Source organism: Salvelinus namaycush, chromosome 2, assembly GCF_016432855.1.
Source record: "Salvelinus namaycush isolate Seneca chromosome 2, SaNama_1.0, whole genome shotgun sequence".
Taxonomy (NCBI): Eukaryota; Metazoa; Chordata; class Actinopteri; order Salmoniformes; family Salmonidae; genus Salvelinus; species Salvelinus namaycush.
Window position 1 is genome coordinate 48,023,743 of NC_052308.1, and position 19,353 is coordinate 48,043,095.

At 42.6% G+C, this 19,353-nt stretch overlaps 1 protein-coding gene across 1 annotated transcript in view; it reads left to right on the plus strand.

The window, feature by feature from the left end:
• Nucleotides 1–19,353, plus strand: part of LOC120021974 (tensin-2-like) — a 63,219-nt gene that overhangs the window by 23,111 nt on the left and 20,755 nt on the right. The window contains 9 exon segments of the mRNA XM_038965780.1: nt 2,856–2,939; nt 12,709–12,892; nt 13,992–14,042; nt 14,220–14,342; nt 14,468–14,532; nt 14,653–14,736; nt 14,897–15,012; nt 15,895–15,955; nt 16,487–16,716. Of these exon segments, the coding sequence (XP_038821708.1) occupies nt 2,856–2,939; nt 12,709–12,892; nt 13,992–14,042; nt 14,220–14,342; nt 14,468–14,532; nt 14,653–14,736; nt 14,897–15,012; nt 15,895–15,955; nt 16,487–16,716 (998 nt within the window).

Below are 19,353 nucleotides of genomic sequence, written 5' to 3' on the forward strand. Positions count from 1 at the left end.
GAAATGGTTAAACATGGGAACACTTTGCCTTCCCGGCGCTAGAACTCCTGAATGAACTGCACCTACCGTTATTAGCGTGAAACGAATGAAAAAATAGGAAAGCAAGGCTTTATAGTTGTTTTATTTACAGAAATGTTTGCTGATCGACTAGGAATGCGATCGACCGGTTGGTGACCACTGCTTTACAGACATCGAACACCACTACAGTAATGTGTTGTAAGTGACATTTGATAACCTTCAGACAATTTTAATAAGTGCCGCATCTGTACCTTTTCAGACAGCAGATTTCTGCTACGGCATAGAATGTTCTGTACTGTTTCCCTGACGACAAAACATGTTGCTTATTGATGTGCTGTGTTGTGTGTATGCAGTTTATGGTAGTGATGGATGTTAGTCCCGCTTCAGAAGCGACATTCCTTTACAGACAAGTAAAATGCTTGTTCACTGGCTCCAGAGAAGGTTTTGTGTCGGCATTTAAAAAGCCATAGTGTACCCTAACATGCTGACCAGACCGGACACGTCGCAAAATAAATTTAGAAATCCATGTTATTCAATTATTGCACCCACACTGCTTGCGCGCGCCAATGAGCGTCTGCGACGCCAAGGGCTAAAATAGAAGTCGTTCCTATTTCTGACGCAGATCGCGCTGAAAGTAATCTCCTCATTGTTTTATAGAAGCAGGTACCCACGTGCCATCTCCTCATTGGTTATACCCACGTGGGTGACAAAGACGAACTTTGTTGCCAGTTGTCGTGGTAATACAATGAAAGTTTAGATGCGATCACCATATAAGTTCAAAGATGGAAAAAGCCTGGAAGGAGGAGAGATGACTAGAAACGATTCGGTTGACCGTTTTATGTGTGGATTAATTGTCGGAGTAGAGGTCCTTGTGCATTTCAGGTAAAATAACAACTCAATGTTTATATGCCAGGACAAATTAGCTAGCAACAGCAAGCTAGCTAAATAGGACAAATTAACGTTAGCTAGCAAGTGCAAGCTAGCTGGCTAAATTGCCATACATGTTTAATGCTTTTCGACCTGTCCCCAAATTAATGTCATTGGTTCAGAGTTTGTTTTGATATTTTAACCTGCGTGTCGTGATCGCGTATGTTGTGGGGGGGCAAAATACATTTATGCACGATAGCGCACGCGCGCAGCCGGTTTGGTTTCCGTGTTAAGGACAAACATGCCTTAACTAAGGCTCTTTCGAGGTGGCACATTCCACATGTCTGAAAAGGGTAAGAAAGAGTTAAAAAAATTAGCAGCAGCTGCTGAAAACAATTGCTCCGACAAATATTTAAATGTACATGTTTTACATTGAAAAGAAAATAAAGGAAAACTGCAAGACTGAATGGGAGACAAAACAAGCAACAAAAGAAGAAAATATGTTTGGAAGAATTCTATTTTTATCAAATTGTGAAGTTAGCTTAGCTAGCTGGATTGTTTACCCATTGCTAAGCAGTTGCTAGTGCTCTCCAAAAAGAAGCTAGCTAGTTAACTCCAAAATAGCTAGCTAACAGCACAATATATAATACAAAATAAGGACATCAAAGTAAAACAGTTCTCTAAAGACACCAGAGACAAATAATACAAGAAAAGTTAGGCTTCTGTTGCAACATTGTAGCCAACATATCCAGTGTTGCTATGGGAATTGTTTACCCACCAGACATCCAGATAGAGAAAGCTAAGAAAAGTTTTGATGATGGGACACAGCCATGAATGCCTGTTTGGAGATTTTACCAGCTGCAAAAGCAGAGCAAATGTTATATTTAACATCAAATGAGTGCACATATGGAAAAGGGACATTTGCAACCATTTCCCTTTCACAAAAAAGAGGCATCAGCCAAGGCTGTCATCAACATTTTTATAAAAGCAAACCAGATTAACGCATATCAAATAGTCTATACAATAATGGAACTGTATTGATACAAGCCTCCAGGCTTTTGAGAATGTGTTTGCTACCCTAAAAGTAGAAGCTGAGGAAAAAGTAAAGGAGGGAGATGATAGAGAAGAGCAGGCCCCAACACCCTCAATAGCCTTTGTGACCCAGCAAGAAGCCCTCAGTGTCCCTCTACCTACCTCACCTGCAGCAGACACAGCCAAGAGCACACCAAGAACACCTGCCATGCAATGTTTCCACAACACCCTCTCTCTAGTCGAAGCAGAGGTCATAGAGCACAGAGAGAACAAGCTTTGAGGATGACATTGTCCAGAAACTAAAAGAAGCGATGAAACAGTTCAAGGAGAGCAGAGCATCTATTGCTAAATAAGAAAGCAAAATGGACAAACTGGGCTGCAATTGCAATTCACCTTCCAACAGTACATCGACCCTAAGCACACAGCCAAGACAATGCAGGAGTGGCTTGGGGACAATACTCTGAATGTCCTTGAGTGGCCCAGCCAGAGCCCGGACTTGAACCCGATCGAACATCTCTGGAGAGATCTGAAAAAAACTGTGCAGCGACGCTCCCCATCCAACCTGACAGAGCTTGAGAGGATCTGCAGAGACAAATGGCAGAAACTCCCCAAATACAGGGGTGCCAAGCTTGTAGCGTCATACCCAAGAAGACTCGAGGCTGTACTCTCTGCCAAAGGTGCTTCAACAAAGTACTGAGTGAAGGGTCTGAATAATTATGTAAATGTGATATTTCCGTTGAATTTTATACATTTCTTATCCTGTTTTGGCTTGTCATTATGGGGTATTGTGTGTAGAATGATGAGGGGGGGGACTATTTAATAAATTTTAGAATACGGCTATAAGGTAACAAAGTGGAAAAAGTGAAAGGGTCTGAATACTTTCCAAATGCGCACTGTATCATTCTTATTTCTATGGTTTGAACTCTGTACAACGTTAGTAATGTGTCCTCTCTCTTTATGCCTCTTTCTCAGCAGGGGTCCACTAAGTCCCTGTCCCATAAGAAGAGGATCTTCCTTCCCAGGTACCAAATGCTTTTTATACTCTGTAGTAAAGGACTTGATTCAATCAATAGCAGATAGTGATAAATGAGGCCAGTGATATAATCAGGGGTTAAAGTTGTCTGTCTCTCCGACAGATTTCCATCATATGGGCGTTTTCAGCTTCAAACAGAAGCATGTCTGTTCTACGAAATGAATTCCCAAATAATTGTGTACTGAAATAAATACATATCTGTTACATTGTGTACACTGCACTGACATGCATGATTTATGCTGACACTCCGATGTTCAGCTGAAGGGAACTAAATATTATATAACACGCACCACTAGGGCGCTCAACTCAAACAGCGGTGTAACCTACTGTAGCTACTAGCAAAGTAATTCAAAGTTTATACTTTATTAGTTAGGATGTAACTTTCCAGTGCTGCTATTTTTGAAATGTTATTAAAACAAGATCAGACAACCCCATAGTTTTATTGGTCGCATACACATATTTAGCAGATGTGTTTGTGGGTGTAGCGAAATGCTTGTGTTCCTAGCTCCAACAGTGCAGTAATATCTGACGATACACAACAATACACACAGCTACATTTTTAAAAAATGTAATTAAGAAATATTGAAATATTAGGACAAGCAATGTCAGAGTGCATTCAGAAAGTATTCAGACCCCTTCCATTTTTTTCCCACGTTTTGTTACGTTACAGCCCTATTCTAAAAGGGATTAAAAAAAATAAAAAATCATCAATCTAAACACAATACCAGGGCCTCCCGGGTGGCGCAGTGGTCTAAGGCACTGCAGTGCTAGCTGTGCCACCAGAGATTCTGGGTTCGAGCCCAGGTTCTGTCGCAGCCTGCCACGACCAGGAGGCCCATGGGGCGACGCACAATTGGCCCAGCGTCGTCCGGGTTAGGGAGGGTTTGGCCGGCAGGGACCGACAAGGCCAGCAGGCTCATCGCCCACTCACTCCTGTGGCGGGCCGGGCGCAGTGCACGCTGACCAGGTTGCCAGGTGTATGGTGTTTCCTCCGACACATTGGTACGGCTGGATTCCGGGTTGGATGTGCATTGTGTCAAGAAGCAGTGCGGCTAGGTTGGGTTGTATTTCGGAAGGACGCACGACCTTCGCCTCTCCCGAGTCCGTACGGGAGTTGCAGCGATGAGACAAGACTGTAACTACTACCAATTGGATACCACAAAATTGGGGAGTAAAAAGGAGGTAAAAAATGTTAAACAGTTTTGCAAATGTATTAAAAATTGAAAACAGAAATACCTTATTTACGTAAGTATTCAGACCCTTTGCTATGAGACTTGAAATTGAGATTTTGTGCATCCTGTTTCCATTGATCATCCTTGAGATGTTTCTACAACTTGATTGGAGTGCACCTGTGGTAAATTCAATTGATTGGAAAGGCACCCACCTGTCTATATACGGTCCCACAGTTGACAGCGCATGTCAGAGCAAAAACCAAGCCATGACGTTGAAGAAATTGTCCGTAGAGCTCTGAGACAGGATTGTGTTGAAGCACAGATCTGGGGAAGGGTACCAACACATTTCTGAAGAATTTAAGGTCCCCAAGAACACAGTGGCCTCCGTCATCCTTAAATGGAAGTTTAAGTTTGGAACCACCAAGACTCTTCCTAGAGCTGGCACATGACGGCCCGCTTGGAGTTTGCCAAAAGGCACCTAGACTCTGACTATGAGAAACAAGATTCTCTGGTCTGATTGAAATCTTTGGCCTGAATGCCAAGCGTCACAAAACCTGGCACCATCCCAACGGTGAAGTACAGTGGTGGCAGCATCATGCTGTGGGAATGTTATTCAGCGCCAGTGACTGGATCAAGGAAAAAATGAACGGAGCAAAGTACAGAGAGATCATTGATGAAAACCTGCTCCAGAGCGCTCAGGACCTCAGACTGGGGTGAAGGACAACGACCCTAAGCACACAGCCAAGACAATGCATGAGTGGCTTGGGGACAAGTTTCTGAATGTCCTTGAGTGGGCCAGGCAGAGCCCGGACTTGAACCCGATCGAACATCTCTGGAGAGACCTGAAAATAGCTGTGCAGCCACGCTCCACATCCAACCTGACAGGGCTTGAGAGGATCAGTAGAGAAGAATGGGAGAAACTCCCCAAATACAGGTTTGCCAGGCATACCCCTGAAGACTCGAGGCTGTAATCACTGCCAAAGGTGCTTCAACAAAGTACGGAGTAAAGGGTCTGAATACTTACGTAAATGTGATATTTCAGTTAAAAATGTAGTTTGAACTTGTTTTTGTTGTCATTATGGGGTATTGTGTGTAGATTGATGGGGGGAAACAATTTTATAATAAGGCTGTACATTAACAAAATGTGAAAAAAGTGAAGGGGTCTGAATACTTCCCGGATGCATTGTATTTGTATTTATTAGGGATCCCCATTAGCTTCTGCAAGGCAGCACTCCAAGCAGTTTAGTCACCTCAACTTGCTCAATTTCCACATCATTCATTACGAGACGTAGTTGAGGTTTAGGGTTTAGTGAATGATTTATCCCAAATACAATGCTTTTAGTTTTGTAAATATTTAGGACTAGCTTATTCTTTGCTACCCATTCCGATACTAACTGCAGCTCTTTGTTAAGTGTTGCTGTCATTTCTGTCGCTGTAGCAGCTGACGTGTATAGTGTTGAGTCATCCGCATACATAGACACACTGACCTTACTCAAAGCCAGTGGCATGTCGTTAGTAAAGATTGAAAAAGCAAGGGGCCTAAACAGCTACCATGGGGAATTCCTGATTCGACCTGGATTATGTTTGAGAGGCTTCCATTAAAGAACACCCTCTGTGTTCTGTAAGACAAGTAACTCTTTATCCACATTTTAGCAGGTGGTGTAAAGCCATAACACATACGTTTTTCCAGCAGCAGACTATGATGTCAAAAGCTGCACTGAAGTCTAACAAGACAGCCCCCACAATATTTATTTTATCAATCAGTCATTTGTGTAAGTGCTGTGCTTGTTGAGTATCCTTCCCTATAAGCGTGCTGAAAGGCAGTTGTCAATTTGTTTACTGTGAAATAGTATCTGGTCAAACACAATTTTTTCCAGAAGTTTACTAAGGGTTGGTAACAGGCCGATTGGTCGGCTATTTGAGCCAGTAAAAGGGGCATTACTATTCTTAGGTAGCGGAATTACTTTAGCTTCCCTCCAGGCCTGAGAGCACACACTTTCTAGTAGGCTTAAATTGAAGATGAGGCAAATAGGAATGGCGATATTGTCCGCTATTATCCTCAGTAATTTTCCATCCAGATTGTCAGACACTGGTGGATTGCCATTGTTGTTAGACAAGTCATTTCTTTTTACATGATTTCTTAGTTTGCAGTATGTTTGCAAATCCGATGGGCTTTCAGACTTAGTGTATGTACAGTACCAGTCAAAAGTTTGGGCACACCTACCTATTCATTCAAGGGTTTTTCTTTATTTTTACTGTTTTCTACATTGTAGAATAATGGTGAAGTCATCAAAACTATGAAATAACACATATGGAATCATGTAGTAACCAAAAAAGTGTTAAACAAATCAAAATATTTTTTACATTCTTCAAAATAGCCCCCCTTTGCCTTGGTGACAGCTTTGCACACTCAACCAGCTTCATGAGGAATGCTTTACCAACAGTCTTGAAGGAGTTCCCACATATGCTGAGCACTTGTTAGCTGCTTTTCTTTCACTCTGCGGTCCAACTCATCCCAAACCATCTCAATTAGGTTGAGGTTGGGTGATTGTGGAGGCCAGGTCATCTGATGCAGCACCATCACTCTCCTTCTTGGTTAAATAGCCCGTACATAGCCTGGAGATGTGTTTTGGGTCATTGTCCTGTTGAAAAACAAATGACAGTCCCACTATGCGAAAACCAGATGGGATGGCGCATCGCTGCAGAATGCTGTGGTAGCCATGCTGTTTAAGTGTGCCTTGAATTCTAAATAAATCAGATAGTGTAACCAGCAAAGAACCTCCACACCATCACACCACCTCCATGCTTCACGGTGGGAAGCACACATGCGGAGATCATCTGTTCACCTACTCTGCGTCTCAAAAAGACAGCGGTTGGAACCAAAAATCTCAAATTTGGACTCATCAGACCAAAGGACAGATTTCCACTGGTCTAATGTCCATTGCTCATGTTTCTTGGCCCAAGCAAGTCTCTTCTTATTGGTGTCCTTTAGTAGTGGTTTCTTTGCAGCAATTCGACCATGACGGCCTGATTCACACAGACTCCTCTGAACAGTAGATGTTGAGATGTGTCTGTTACTTGAACTCTATGAAGCATTTATTTGGGCTGCAATTTCTGAGGCTGGTAACTCGAATGAACTTATCCTCTGCAGCAGAAGTAACTCTGGGTCTTCCTTTCCTGTGGCGGTCCTCATGAGAGCCAGTTTCATCATAGCGCTTGATGGTTTTTGCGACTGCACTTGAAGAAACGTTCAAAGTTATTGAAATGTTCCGCATTGACTGACCTTCATGTCTTAAAGTAATGATGGACTGTCGTTTCTCTTTGCTTATTTGAGCTGTTCTTGCCATAATATGGACTTGGCCTTTTACCAAATAGGGCTATTTTCTGTATACCACCCCTACCTTGTCACAACACAACTGGTTGACTCAGATGCATTAAGAAGGAAAGAAATTCCACATTCACTTTTAACAAGGCACACATGTTATTTTAAATGCATTCCAGGTGACTACCTCATGAAGCTGGTTGAGAGATTGCCAAGAATGTGCAAAGCTGTCATCATGATTTGTTCATCACTTGGTTACTACATGTGTTATTTCATAGTTTTGATGTCTGAACTATTATTCTATAATGTAAAAAATAAAAACCCTTGAATGAGTAGGTGTGTCCAACGTTTTGACTGGTACTGTAGGTATGTATGTGTGTGTGATGGGATGTATAGATAGGATATGGATAGAATATGTAGTATATCTGAAGAGTAGTATGTATAGCAATGGTTAAATAAGATAGGCCTTGACTAGAATACAGTATATATGTATGAAGTGGGTGAAAACAGTATGTAAACATTATTAAAGAGACCAGTGTTCCATGACTATGTACATAGAGTAGCAGCCTCGAAGGTGCATGTTAGAGTAACCGGGTGGTAGCCGCCTAGTGACAGTGACTGAAGATGTGGGCAGAGTACTGGGCGGAGGCCGGCTAGTGGTGACTATTTAGCAGTCTGATGGCCTTGAGATAGAGGCTGTTTTTCAGTCTCTCGGTCCAAGATTTGATGCAAATATACTGACCTCGGGTGGCTGAGGTCGTTGATGATCTTCTCGGCCTTCGCGTGACACCGGGTGCTGCAGATGTCCCGGAGGGCAGTGTGCCCCCAGTGAAGCGTTGGGCAGACCGCACCACCCTCTGGAGAGCCCTGCGGTTGCGGACGGTGCAGTTGCCGTACCAAGCGGTGATACAGCCTGTAAAAGTTTCTTAGGGTCTTAGGGGCCAAGTCGAATTTCTTCAGCCTCCTGAGGTTGAAGAGGCGCCTTCTTGACCACACTGTCTGTGTGGGTGGACCATTTCAGATTATCAGTGATGTGTACGCCGAGGAACTTGAACCTTTTCACTTTCTCCACTTGGGCCCCGTCTGTGTATGGGGCCCTCTGCTGTCTCCTGAAGTCCACGATCAGCTCCTTTGTTTTGCTGAGGTAGAGGTTATTTTTCTGTCACCACTCCGGATAGGAAGGGAAACATGTATTCTGAGGTCCAAGCAGTCATAGGTGTCGTGTCCAATAGGCTAAATGGAATTTAACTTGCCATATATTTACTCCTGTTTATACAAAAATACATCAAATCCACCAGAGAGCATGATTTAGGCACAGAAGATCATTAGCTTCTTTAAAAAAAAAAATAGCTGTGGATTGTTTTAAATCGCCAAGGTATAACCTACAGTCGGGAAGCACGCACTTTGGGTAAATAGCTGATTGTTGATTTGCGCCTGTTGGTGAAAAGCATCTAAAATAGGCCTAAGCCTAAGATACGGTGGCTGGGAAAAAAAGAGAGGAGACAAAGAAAAAACAAACTGGTCTTTAGTTAGGCTATCAAAATCCTGAACTTGCAATAGGCTATTGAGCTACCAGTAGCCTATCGTATTGGCACTATAGCGGAGAGCATCGGCCATATCCCCGGTGAGTGCGCATATTCACTGTCTGTCATTGGGTGAGTCCGTGCTCCTGGAAAAAAAATTTGGGACAATAATTTCCTCCTCCAGGGTAGATGGACATCATAGTCTACAATATGTTTCCTATTTTCATAAGCCTTGATTAGATGGTTGCATTCAAAGACAAGGTCGTTTTTTATTGATCTTAGTTTGTCCGTGTTAGCAGAGTAGCCTACCCTGTCACTTTTGTGCTATTAAAGATTCTGCTATTGTCTTCAGTCATGGAATAAAAGTTTCATAGAATTGCATGAAATATGTTCATAAAAGGCCATATTTTTTTCTCAGATTTCTCTTGGCTGCTCCTAAAACATTTCCCTCTAGCTGGGGCTGAGCTCTGGATGTGTGCTAAGAAAGGAGAGGAAAAGCAGAACGGTATTTTTTGCTAACAGTGAGTCAGTTCCCACTGGGCACAACTGGTTGTTTCAATGTAATTTGTCAATGTATTGTGATGTGAAATCTATGTGCAAAATATATTGGATTTGAAAAAAAGTAATTAAAATAAACTGTTGTGCAGCGCTCGCTGTGCCACCAGAGACTCTGGGTTCGCGCCCAGGCTCTGTTGCAGCCGGCCGCGACCGGGAGGTCCGTGGGGCGACGCACAATTGGCCTAGCGTCGTCCGGGTTAGGGAGGGTTTGGCCGGTAGGGATATCCTTGTCTCATCGCGCACCAGCGACTCCTGTGGCGGGCCGGGCGCAGTGCGCGCTAACCAAGGTAGCTAGGTGCATGGTGTTTCCTCCGACACATTGGTGCGGCTGGCTTCCGGGTTGGAGGCGCGCTGTGTTAAGAAGCAGTGCGGCTTGGTTGGGTTGTGTTTCGGAGGACGCATGGCTTTCGACCTTCATCTCTCCCGAGCCCGTACGGGAGTTGTAGCGATGAGACAAGATAGTAATTACTAACAATTGGATACCACGAAATTGGGGAGAAAAGAGGGTAAAATTATTATTTTCTTTAAATAAAAAATAAATGTTGTTTTGAGGTTGAAAGTTCAACATAGACAAACCTTGTACGAAATTTGGTGAATTTGTACCTTTAAAACAATGTCAAATCCAATTATTATCCAGTTATATCCAATGTCAGAAAAAAAACTAGACTGGGCAGTACCTCGTACTGGAGAATTGGTCTATCTACAGCTACCCTTTGGTCTCCCACCCAGGGTTTTAACCAAGCCCAGCCATGATATTTGTCACTGACTATTACCAATGTGCTATCATGAGAGATCTCCTCTTAAAAACGAAATAGATTCACTGTTGTTATCGAAGTCATTCCAAAGGGTGGGTTTAACAGAGCAAATGAAATGTGACCATACACTCATATCATCAATAATTCTCTTTAGGCCTAGATATCTTTTGCAGTCTTCAACAGCTATTGTTTCAATTCAACCCAGAATTCAACTCAAAATAGACAATACAATAGGCCCAGGGTTTCAAGCTCTGGTTGATTTAAAATGTAATGATATTGAATTGTGTTTGGTTGTCAAAGCAACAACATTTGAAGGAGCTGTATTAGGTTGAAGACTTTAGTTGGCCAGACCTGTACTTCCTCAGTTTTCCCCTTTCACAGCCATCAAACTCTAACTGTTTTAAAGTCATTCCTCTTTCAACTGAGTTAGGAAGGACACCTGTATCTTTGTAGTGACTGGGTGTATTGATACACTGTCCAAAGTGTAATTAAAACCTTCACCATGCTCAAAGGGATATTCAAAGTTTTTACCCATCTACCAATAGGTGCCCTTTGCTAGGCATTGGAAAACCTCCCTGGTATTTGTGGTTGAATCTGTCTGAAATTCACTGGTCAGCTGAGGGACCTTACATATAGTGGTATGTGTGGGGTACAGAGATTGAGGTAGTCATTCAAAACACTATTATTGCACACCGAGTGAGTCCATGTAATTTATTATGTGACTTGTTAAGCAAAGGTTTACTCCTGAACTGATTTAGGCTTGTCAAAACCAAGGGTTGAATACTTATTGACTCAAGACATTTCAGCTTTTCATAATATAATTAATTTGTCATTAAAAAAAAACATCATACCACTTTGACATTATGGGGTGCTGTGTGTAGGCCAATGACAAAACAAATCTAAATTTAATCATTTTAAATACAGGCTGTAACACAACAAAATATGGAAGAAGTCAAGGGGTGTGAGTACTTTCTGAATGCACTGTAATTTTAACTGCAATCCAAGTCATTTGGTTGGATTAGATGAAGTACAGTGATAATACATTCATCTGTTGTATAAATAAACAAAATATCTGACATTGTAGTCCCATTTGAACTTTGCTGTGCTTTTAAATGGTTGAAAGTGCAGAGATAGACATTTGGGTGACAGCCAAACCAAAAATCAGACATTGTTTTTCCAGTGGAATTTGGTTGTGCATTTAGATGATTGAAAGCATAGTGATAACACATTGGAAATTCAGCTAACTTTTGCCTTTCTTTTTGAGTGGGTGTATATGGGTTTTAATCTCATTGATCAACGTCTCAAACAAATATTACCCAATTATCCATGTTGAAATGACGTGGTGTGCCCAGTGGGTTATATTATTAACCTAATTTATGACTATCCAATCTACTCATGTTAGGAATAGTAGGCTATATTACATTCATCTGCAAATGCAATGAGAGATGCATGCAATATTTTATCACAAAGGTGATTTTTATTTTTGTTGATTTAAAAAAAAAACTAGCTTGAAACTTATGCTCCGCCTATGCAAGCAGTCAATGCACCAGATTTCTTAATGCAATCACAGGAAGAACACTTTTGTCTTTTGGCCTTTGTTAAAAAAAAAGGGGGATCCCAGCTTTCCATTGCTAATTTGTTTATTTCTTTACGCCTACAATTGCACACATGGCATCGTTTTAAAAAATGCAGTTACAACCACACAACCGGAGTTTCAAGCATGGTTTAGCATGGTTTAGGCGCAGCTGAGCAACAGAGCTCTTGAAGGGGCAATGGCATCTTAAAAGGGCAATGACATACTTTGTAATACAATAATTACTAATAATATATTTTTTAATAATGATTTATTCTAATAACAATCAGGATGTCCAATGGGGGTAATGGGGTAAATGCAGATGGAAAAGCACCATGCTTCAACCTATGTATTTATAGCCCCTATGCTGCATCTGTTGGGCTACAGGTGATAATGCTTATTGCTAATGGCACATCTGATAATGCAGACCATGCATAGGCTATATGCATGGTCCAATATGTTAAAATAATTTAGGGCTCATTATGGAGGTGGATATTATATTTTAGATGGTGTCAGCATAATTTTATTTTCATTCATTTTGGAGTAGAATGTCCTTTTAAAAAGGCAGCAGAAGTGAGCTTCTCAGTCCTACGTATAAATTATTCTGGGATGGACCCTGGACCCACTAAGAAAGGGGACTGGAATTGGTCAAATTCGCATTTACAAAATGATCCTCATTCCCTAAAATCATGATGGTCATGATTTTTTTTTTACGTGAAAGGGGAGGTTAACTTGGCCCCAGACAATTGATCTGAGATTGACTTAAGTTTTTGCTTTAACCCCAGAATAGAATAAATGATAGGGATGAACTGACTGCCTCTCTCTCTCTCTCATCTCTCCCTCTCTCTCCTCCAGGAGTAAGAGTGGGGAGTGTGCGATGGAGAGAGTGATGGCGAGGCACTATGACTTTGACCTCACCTACATCACCGAGAGGATCATCTCTGTTTTCTTCCTGCCCGATCTGGAAGAACAATGTTACCGCGGCAACTTACAGGAAGTGGCTGCCATGCTCAAGTCCAAACACCAAGACAAGTTCCTGGTGAGTTGGGGGGGGAATGAGTACCGTACTTGGAAAAAGGCAATTCCCAAGTCCAAAATGTGAACGTTCAGGCACCAAACATAACAAAGTAGACCGAAACAGGTAAAAACTACCTGGGGATTTGTCCAATGAGAAACACAATTTTTTATTTTCCGTTACAAAACGTTTTAAAACGTTTTCCATTGCGTGTGCTAATGTACTTTTTCCATTGCATGTACTAATGTACATGCCTTTGGTGCTGGGTACATCAATCGATACATATGACTAACAAGAAGCCTGCATATTATTGTGGCTACCAAAAGTTAGTTAATTGTCGGTCAGCCAGGGGTGGGACGACATAACCTTCGAGGTTCGATGTATAGTAGCTGCAGGCTGTTGCTCCAGCCAAGCAGTAACACACCTAATTCAACTTACAACTAATCATAGTCCTCAATCAAGGCTTTGAGTTTTAAAATTAGGTTACTGCTGGGCTGGAGCAAAAGCCTCGCAAGTTAAGGTTGTCCACATCTGGGCACATATTCACGGAGTGTCTCAGAGTAGGAGTGCTGATCTAGGATCCGGGCCCCCTTGTCCATGTAATCTTATTCATTATGATCCAAAAAGCAAAACTGATCCTAGATCAGCACTCACTGCTCTGAGTATGGACCCTGATTTGAATGGAGATGAAAGGAGACAATTTGTTGAATGATGCCGTCACAAAAAAAAAAAATCTGTTGCCAAGGCTTGTTTCTCCCCTAAATGTTTATAAAACCGAAACAAAGATGCTTGTTCGTGGTCCGTGAACAACGGTGTTTTCTATCATAACGATTACTAACCATTGAGCTTGCGCCATCTTCCATTACTCTTTCATATAGTTAGCAAGTGACGATTGCTCATTCTTAGGGCCCGGTTGGGTATATTAACTATGTTACTTTATGGTGTTATAAAGAAGCAATACAAACAGTATATTGTTTTTTTGTAACAAAAGGTCATTGTTTTGTTCCACCCAGCACTATGTCAGACAACTTGCGGTCAATGTTGAGACAACGGTGTGTGGTGGTTACTGGGTGTGACATTGTTGATTTCCCCTTCTCTTTGTCTCAACGTCTGCTTCTCCCAGCTCTTAAACCTGTCTGAGAAGCGTCATGACATAACCAGACTCAACCCCAAGGTAGGATGACCACCATAGAGATGCAATATAATTGTGCAATATACCTGTAATTGAGTGTGTGAGGACCGCTCTCCAGAGTGCCAGTAGTATAGTGCTCTCAAATCCTGGTTCCGATCACTGCTTCCCATAGAAGGTTTATCCAGAGATGGATAACTTCACTGTGTGTGCCAAACTCAGGTTGAAGACTTTGGTTGGCCAGACCTGCACGCCCCACCCCTGGATAAGATCTGTGCCATATGTAAGGCCATGGAGACCTGGCTCACCTCTGACCCCGGCAACGTGGTCGTCCTGCACTGCAAGGTCAGGGGAGAGGCGCTACTGTTGCGTTGCTGCTGTTTGCATTGTTTGTATTGTATGTTCTGTTCAAATATGTCCAGTTGGCCTACACAGCTCTCTTTTTTCTTTCCTCCTCTTCTCTCTCACAGGGAAACAAGGGGAGAACGGGGGTCATCGTGGCGGCCTACATGCACTACAGCAAGATCTCCGCAGGGTATGTGATGACTGTGTGCGCGGGCGTTTGTGTGCACATGCAATACTGTCAGTCATGTTGATGCCGTACGTGGGTACACTTGTACAGAGAGTTCTTGATGCTATGTTTGTGTCTATGCAGGGTGGACCAGGCCCTGACGACTCTGGCCATGAGGAAGTTCTGTGAAGATAAAGTGTCCTCCTCACTTCAGCCCTCTCAAAACAGGCAGGAGAATCGCTATTTTTTTATGTCATGCCACTTTTGTCATGCCATCTTCCCAACTTTTCTCCTCCTTGTATGTTGCAGCTAGATTGTCACCTGTTTGAGTATGCACATCCCTCTTAATTCTAAACGCCCCAATCTCTCTCTCTCTTCTCCTCCCCAGGTATATCTACTACTTTGGGGGTCTGCTGTCAGGGGCGATCAGGATGAACAGCAGACCTCTGTTCCTCCACCAGGTCCTCATCCCCAGCCTGCCCAACTTCCAGGCAGCAGGAGGAGGTCAGTGTCCTCCTGTACAATGTGATGTAGCAGTGTACACTACACTGTTAAATCTGTGTTGTTTCAACTCAAAGATAACTTACCACGATGCCTTCCTGTTCAAGGTGAAACAGAAAATGTTAAGATGGAAATGAGGAAGTCCGTGTGTGGCTATGAAATGAGTAGGAACTTGTTAGTTTACTACTGTTAAAGGCGTCAGCATGCTTCAGTTCGGCCGAGCCGAACGAGTGTTCTTACATACTCCCGTAAAAGACCTTTGCTTGAAAAATAGTACTGTTAGTCCATTTTGAGACGCTGTAGCCAGTATACACTTCCTCAAAATAGTCTGAATTAATCTAAGAGTAAGAAACTCAAGAGATCTGTCATTCATTTTGACAGTTTTGCCGAGGTGATGTTAGTCGTGCGATTTTACATCCAACTAAGATGTTGGGTGCATTATTTCTCAACAACAAAAAATGTGCGTGAACTTGTCGTCTCTCACTGAATGACAAAAAATACTTTATTGAAGAATCCCTACTGTTAAACAAATAACCGACAATGGGGCGTTGACTTCGGCTACCGACTTCGACTTTCGGCAAGACATTTTTTTGTGCTGGAAAAACCCTTACCGAAGTCCAAAACTAACAAAAACTTTAATAAATGTTGTCATAATATATGCACTACCTCTTCCGAACTGTTTCGGCTGGGAACCATGCGGACGCCTTAAGGAGTACTAACATTAGTATTTTTAGAATTTGCAACTACAATTCCTTTCACTTCAAACCACTTTGGGGGGATAGATTACCTCCACTTCTTTTTTTTATGACCTCACATCAGCATAATCTTTCTCTCCCTGCTCTCTCTCCTTTCCTTCATTCCTACACCTACTCGCTTTCTGTGCAGGTTACTATCCTTTCCTGAAGATCTACCAGTCTCTACAGCTGGTCTACACATCAGGCATCTAGTGAGTTAATTATGTTGTTAATACCATATGGTCAGTATATTTTTCACTGTGCTTCCTTTCCACCTTCAGACACAGTAGGTACTTGGGTACCTTTGTTGGGACTTTATTTATATGTGCTACCGCCTGTGTTTACATGTGCGCTGGTCTGTGTTTATTCCAACTGAACATTGTTTGCCTGTGTTTTACTACCTTGAGGTGTGTTTTACAGATGATCGAATGTGTTTTGACTATGTTCACGTCTCTCTCTGTGTAGCGACCCCCAGGGCTCCAGGGCGAGAAAGCTGTGTGTGACACTTGAGCCGGCGCTACTGCTGAAGGGGGACATCGTGGTGAGTGTTAAACAAAATGGACAACACAGCAACTAGTCATCACTCCTCTCCGTCTTCATCTACCAGTCCCTTCTCCTTTTCTCTTTGACCCTTTCAACAGCTCGTATCTGTAAAGCTTCAGCCATGGATCCACTTTCAGGCAAATTATCCTCCATGTTGCCACCAAATATTCCATGACAATAATGTCATTTGAACTAGAATGTGATTGCCTAAGTCCTAAGTCTCAAACCCAGTGTCTGTGTAAATAATAGTGTGGCCACTTAATCGCTCTCTGTGTTTCTCTTCCTTGTCTCTTTCTCCAGGTGAAGTGCTATCACCGGCGGCCGCGTGGCTCAGAGAGGGAGGCAGTGTTCAGGCTGCAGTTCCACACCTGTACGGTGCACGGAGCTCAGCTGTGGTTCGGCAAGGGAGAGCTGGACCTGGCCTGTGCAGGTAGGTACCAGGGGTTGGATTAGTCAGCAGTATACCACCCAGAATCCCACTGCTGGCTTTCCTCTGAAGGTAAGCAGGGTTGGTCCTGGTCTGTCCCTGGATGGAAGACCAGATGCTTCAGGAAGTGGTGTTGGGGGGCCAGTAAGAGGCCATCTTTCCTCTGGTCTAAAAAAAAAGATACCAATACCCCAGGGCAGTGATTGGGGACATTGCCCTGTGTAGGGTGCCGTCTTTCGGATGGGACATTAAACAGGTGTCTTGACTCTCTGTGGTCACTAAAGATCCAATGGCACTTATTGTAAGTGTAGGGTGTCCTGGCTAAATTCCCAATCTGGCCCTCATACCAACATGGCCACTTAATCATCACCAGCTTCCAATTGGTTCATTCATCTCCCTTCCTCTCCCCTGTAACTATTCCCCAGGTTGTTGCTGCAAATAAGAATGTGGTCTCAGTCATCTTACCTGGTAAAATAAGATTTAAATAAAAGTAAATAAAATAAGAGGGGAACGTCTGGGAGTTTAGAGAGAAGGGAATGGTTGTGTTTCAGGACGAAGTGCAATCGCTCATTATCCGAAGCAGTCAGACAGACAAACGCAAGCGCACATTCTCACTAGCTCGCACGCTCACACAGACACACCCACACAGAAATCTGACTCAGAAAATGCCAAATTTTTATGATTACATTATTTAACAAATATTTTCTAATAGCATATTGCCATAAAAATTAACAATGTATCAGCAAACGTATACCTACCAAAATTCTAACTTATACCTCAGAAGCAGAGAGGAAGCCCATCTCCACTGCCAACTCCAACACTCCCGGTATGGCCTCCAGTTTCTCCAACTCCTCATCAGAAAAGAGCCACTGCTCGTCAAAGCTCCCATGTTGCCTCTTCCACTACTACTTCGTCCTCAGTCAGACAAGGCCTGTCTCTTCTGTGTCACTAGGTGCATGTCGGCCTCTCTCCAAGTCAGGCCTCTACATCAGCTCCCTGTAGTAGAAGGATTGAAGCTGTCAAAAGTACTCGTAAAAGCACTGGATGTTGTACTGGAGTATGTGGATACCGCTGAAGTCGGAAGTTTACGTACACCATAGCCAAATACATTTAAACAAATTTTTTCACAAATCCTGACATTTCATCCTTGTAAGAATTCCCTGTCTTAGGTCAGTTAGGATCACCACTTTATTTTAAGAATGTGAAATGTCAGAATAATAGTAGAGTGATTTATTTCAGCTTTTATATCTTTCATCACATTCCCAGTGGGTCAGAAGTTTACATACACTCAATTAGTATTTGGTAGCATTGCCTTTAAATTGTTTGCTTCCCACAATAAGTTGGGTGAATTTTGGCCCATTCCTCCTGACAGAGCTGGTGTAACTGAATCAGGTTTGTAGGCCTCCTTGCTCACACACACTTTTTCAGTTCTGCCCACAAATGTTCTATAGGATTGAGGTCAGGGCTTTGTGATGGCCACTCCAATACCTTGACTTTGTTGTCCTTAAGCCATTTTTCCACAACTTTGTAAGTATGCTTGGGGTCATTGTCCATTTGGAAGACCCATTTGCGACCAAGCTTTAACTTCCTGACTGATGTCTTGAGATGTTGCTTCAATATATCCACATCATTTTCCTGCCTCATGATGCCATCTATTTTGTGAAGTGCACCAGTCCCTCCTGCAGCAAAGCACCCCCACAACATGATGCAGCCACCCATGTGCTTCACGGTTGGGATAGTGTTCTATGGCTTGCAAGCCTTCCCCTTTTATCCTTCAAACATAACGATGGTCATTATGGCCAAACAGTTATATTTTTGTTTCATCAGACAAGAGGACATTTCTCTATAAAGTACGATCTTTGTCCCCATGTGCAGTTGCAAACCGTAGTCTGGCTTTTTTATGGTGGTTTTGGAGCAGTGGCTTCTTCCTTGCTAGGCAGCCTTTCAGGTTATGTTGATATAGGACTCGTTTTACTGTGGATATAGATACTTTTGTACCTGTTTCTTCCAGCATCTTCACAAGGTTCTTTGCTGTTGTTCTGGGATTCATTTGCACTTTTCGCACCAAAGTGTGTTCATCTCTAGGAGACAGAACGCGTCTCCTTCCTGAGCAGTATGACGGCTGCATGGTCCCATGGTGTTTATACTTGCGTACTATTGTTTGTACAGATGTACATGGTACCTTCAGGCATTTGGAAATTGCTCCCAAGGATGAACCAGACTTGTGGAGGTCTACAGTTCTTGGTCTTGGCTGATTTATTTTAGTTTTCCCATGATGTCAAGCAAAGAGGCACTGAGTTTGAAGGTAGGCCTTGAAATACATCCACAGGTACACCTCCAATTGACTCAAATTATGTCAATTAGCCTATCAGAAGCTTCTAAAGCTATGACATCATTTTCTGGAATTTCCCCAAACTGTTTAAAGGCACAGTCAACTTAGTGTATGTAAACTTCTGACCCACTGGAATTGTGATACAGTGAAATAATCTGTCTGTAAACAATTTTGGAAATATTACTTGTCATGCACAAAGTAGATGTCCTAACCGACTTGCCAAAACTATAGTTTGTTAAAAATAAATTTGTGGAGTGGTTTAAAAATGAGTTTTAATGACTCCAACCTAAGTGTATGTAAACTTCCTA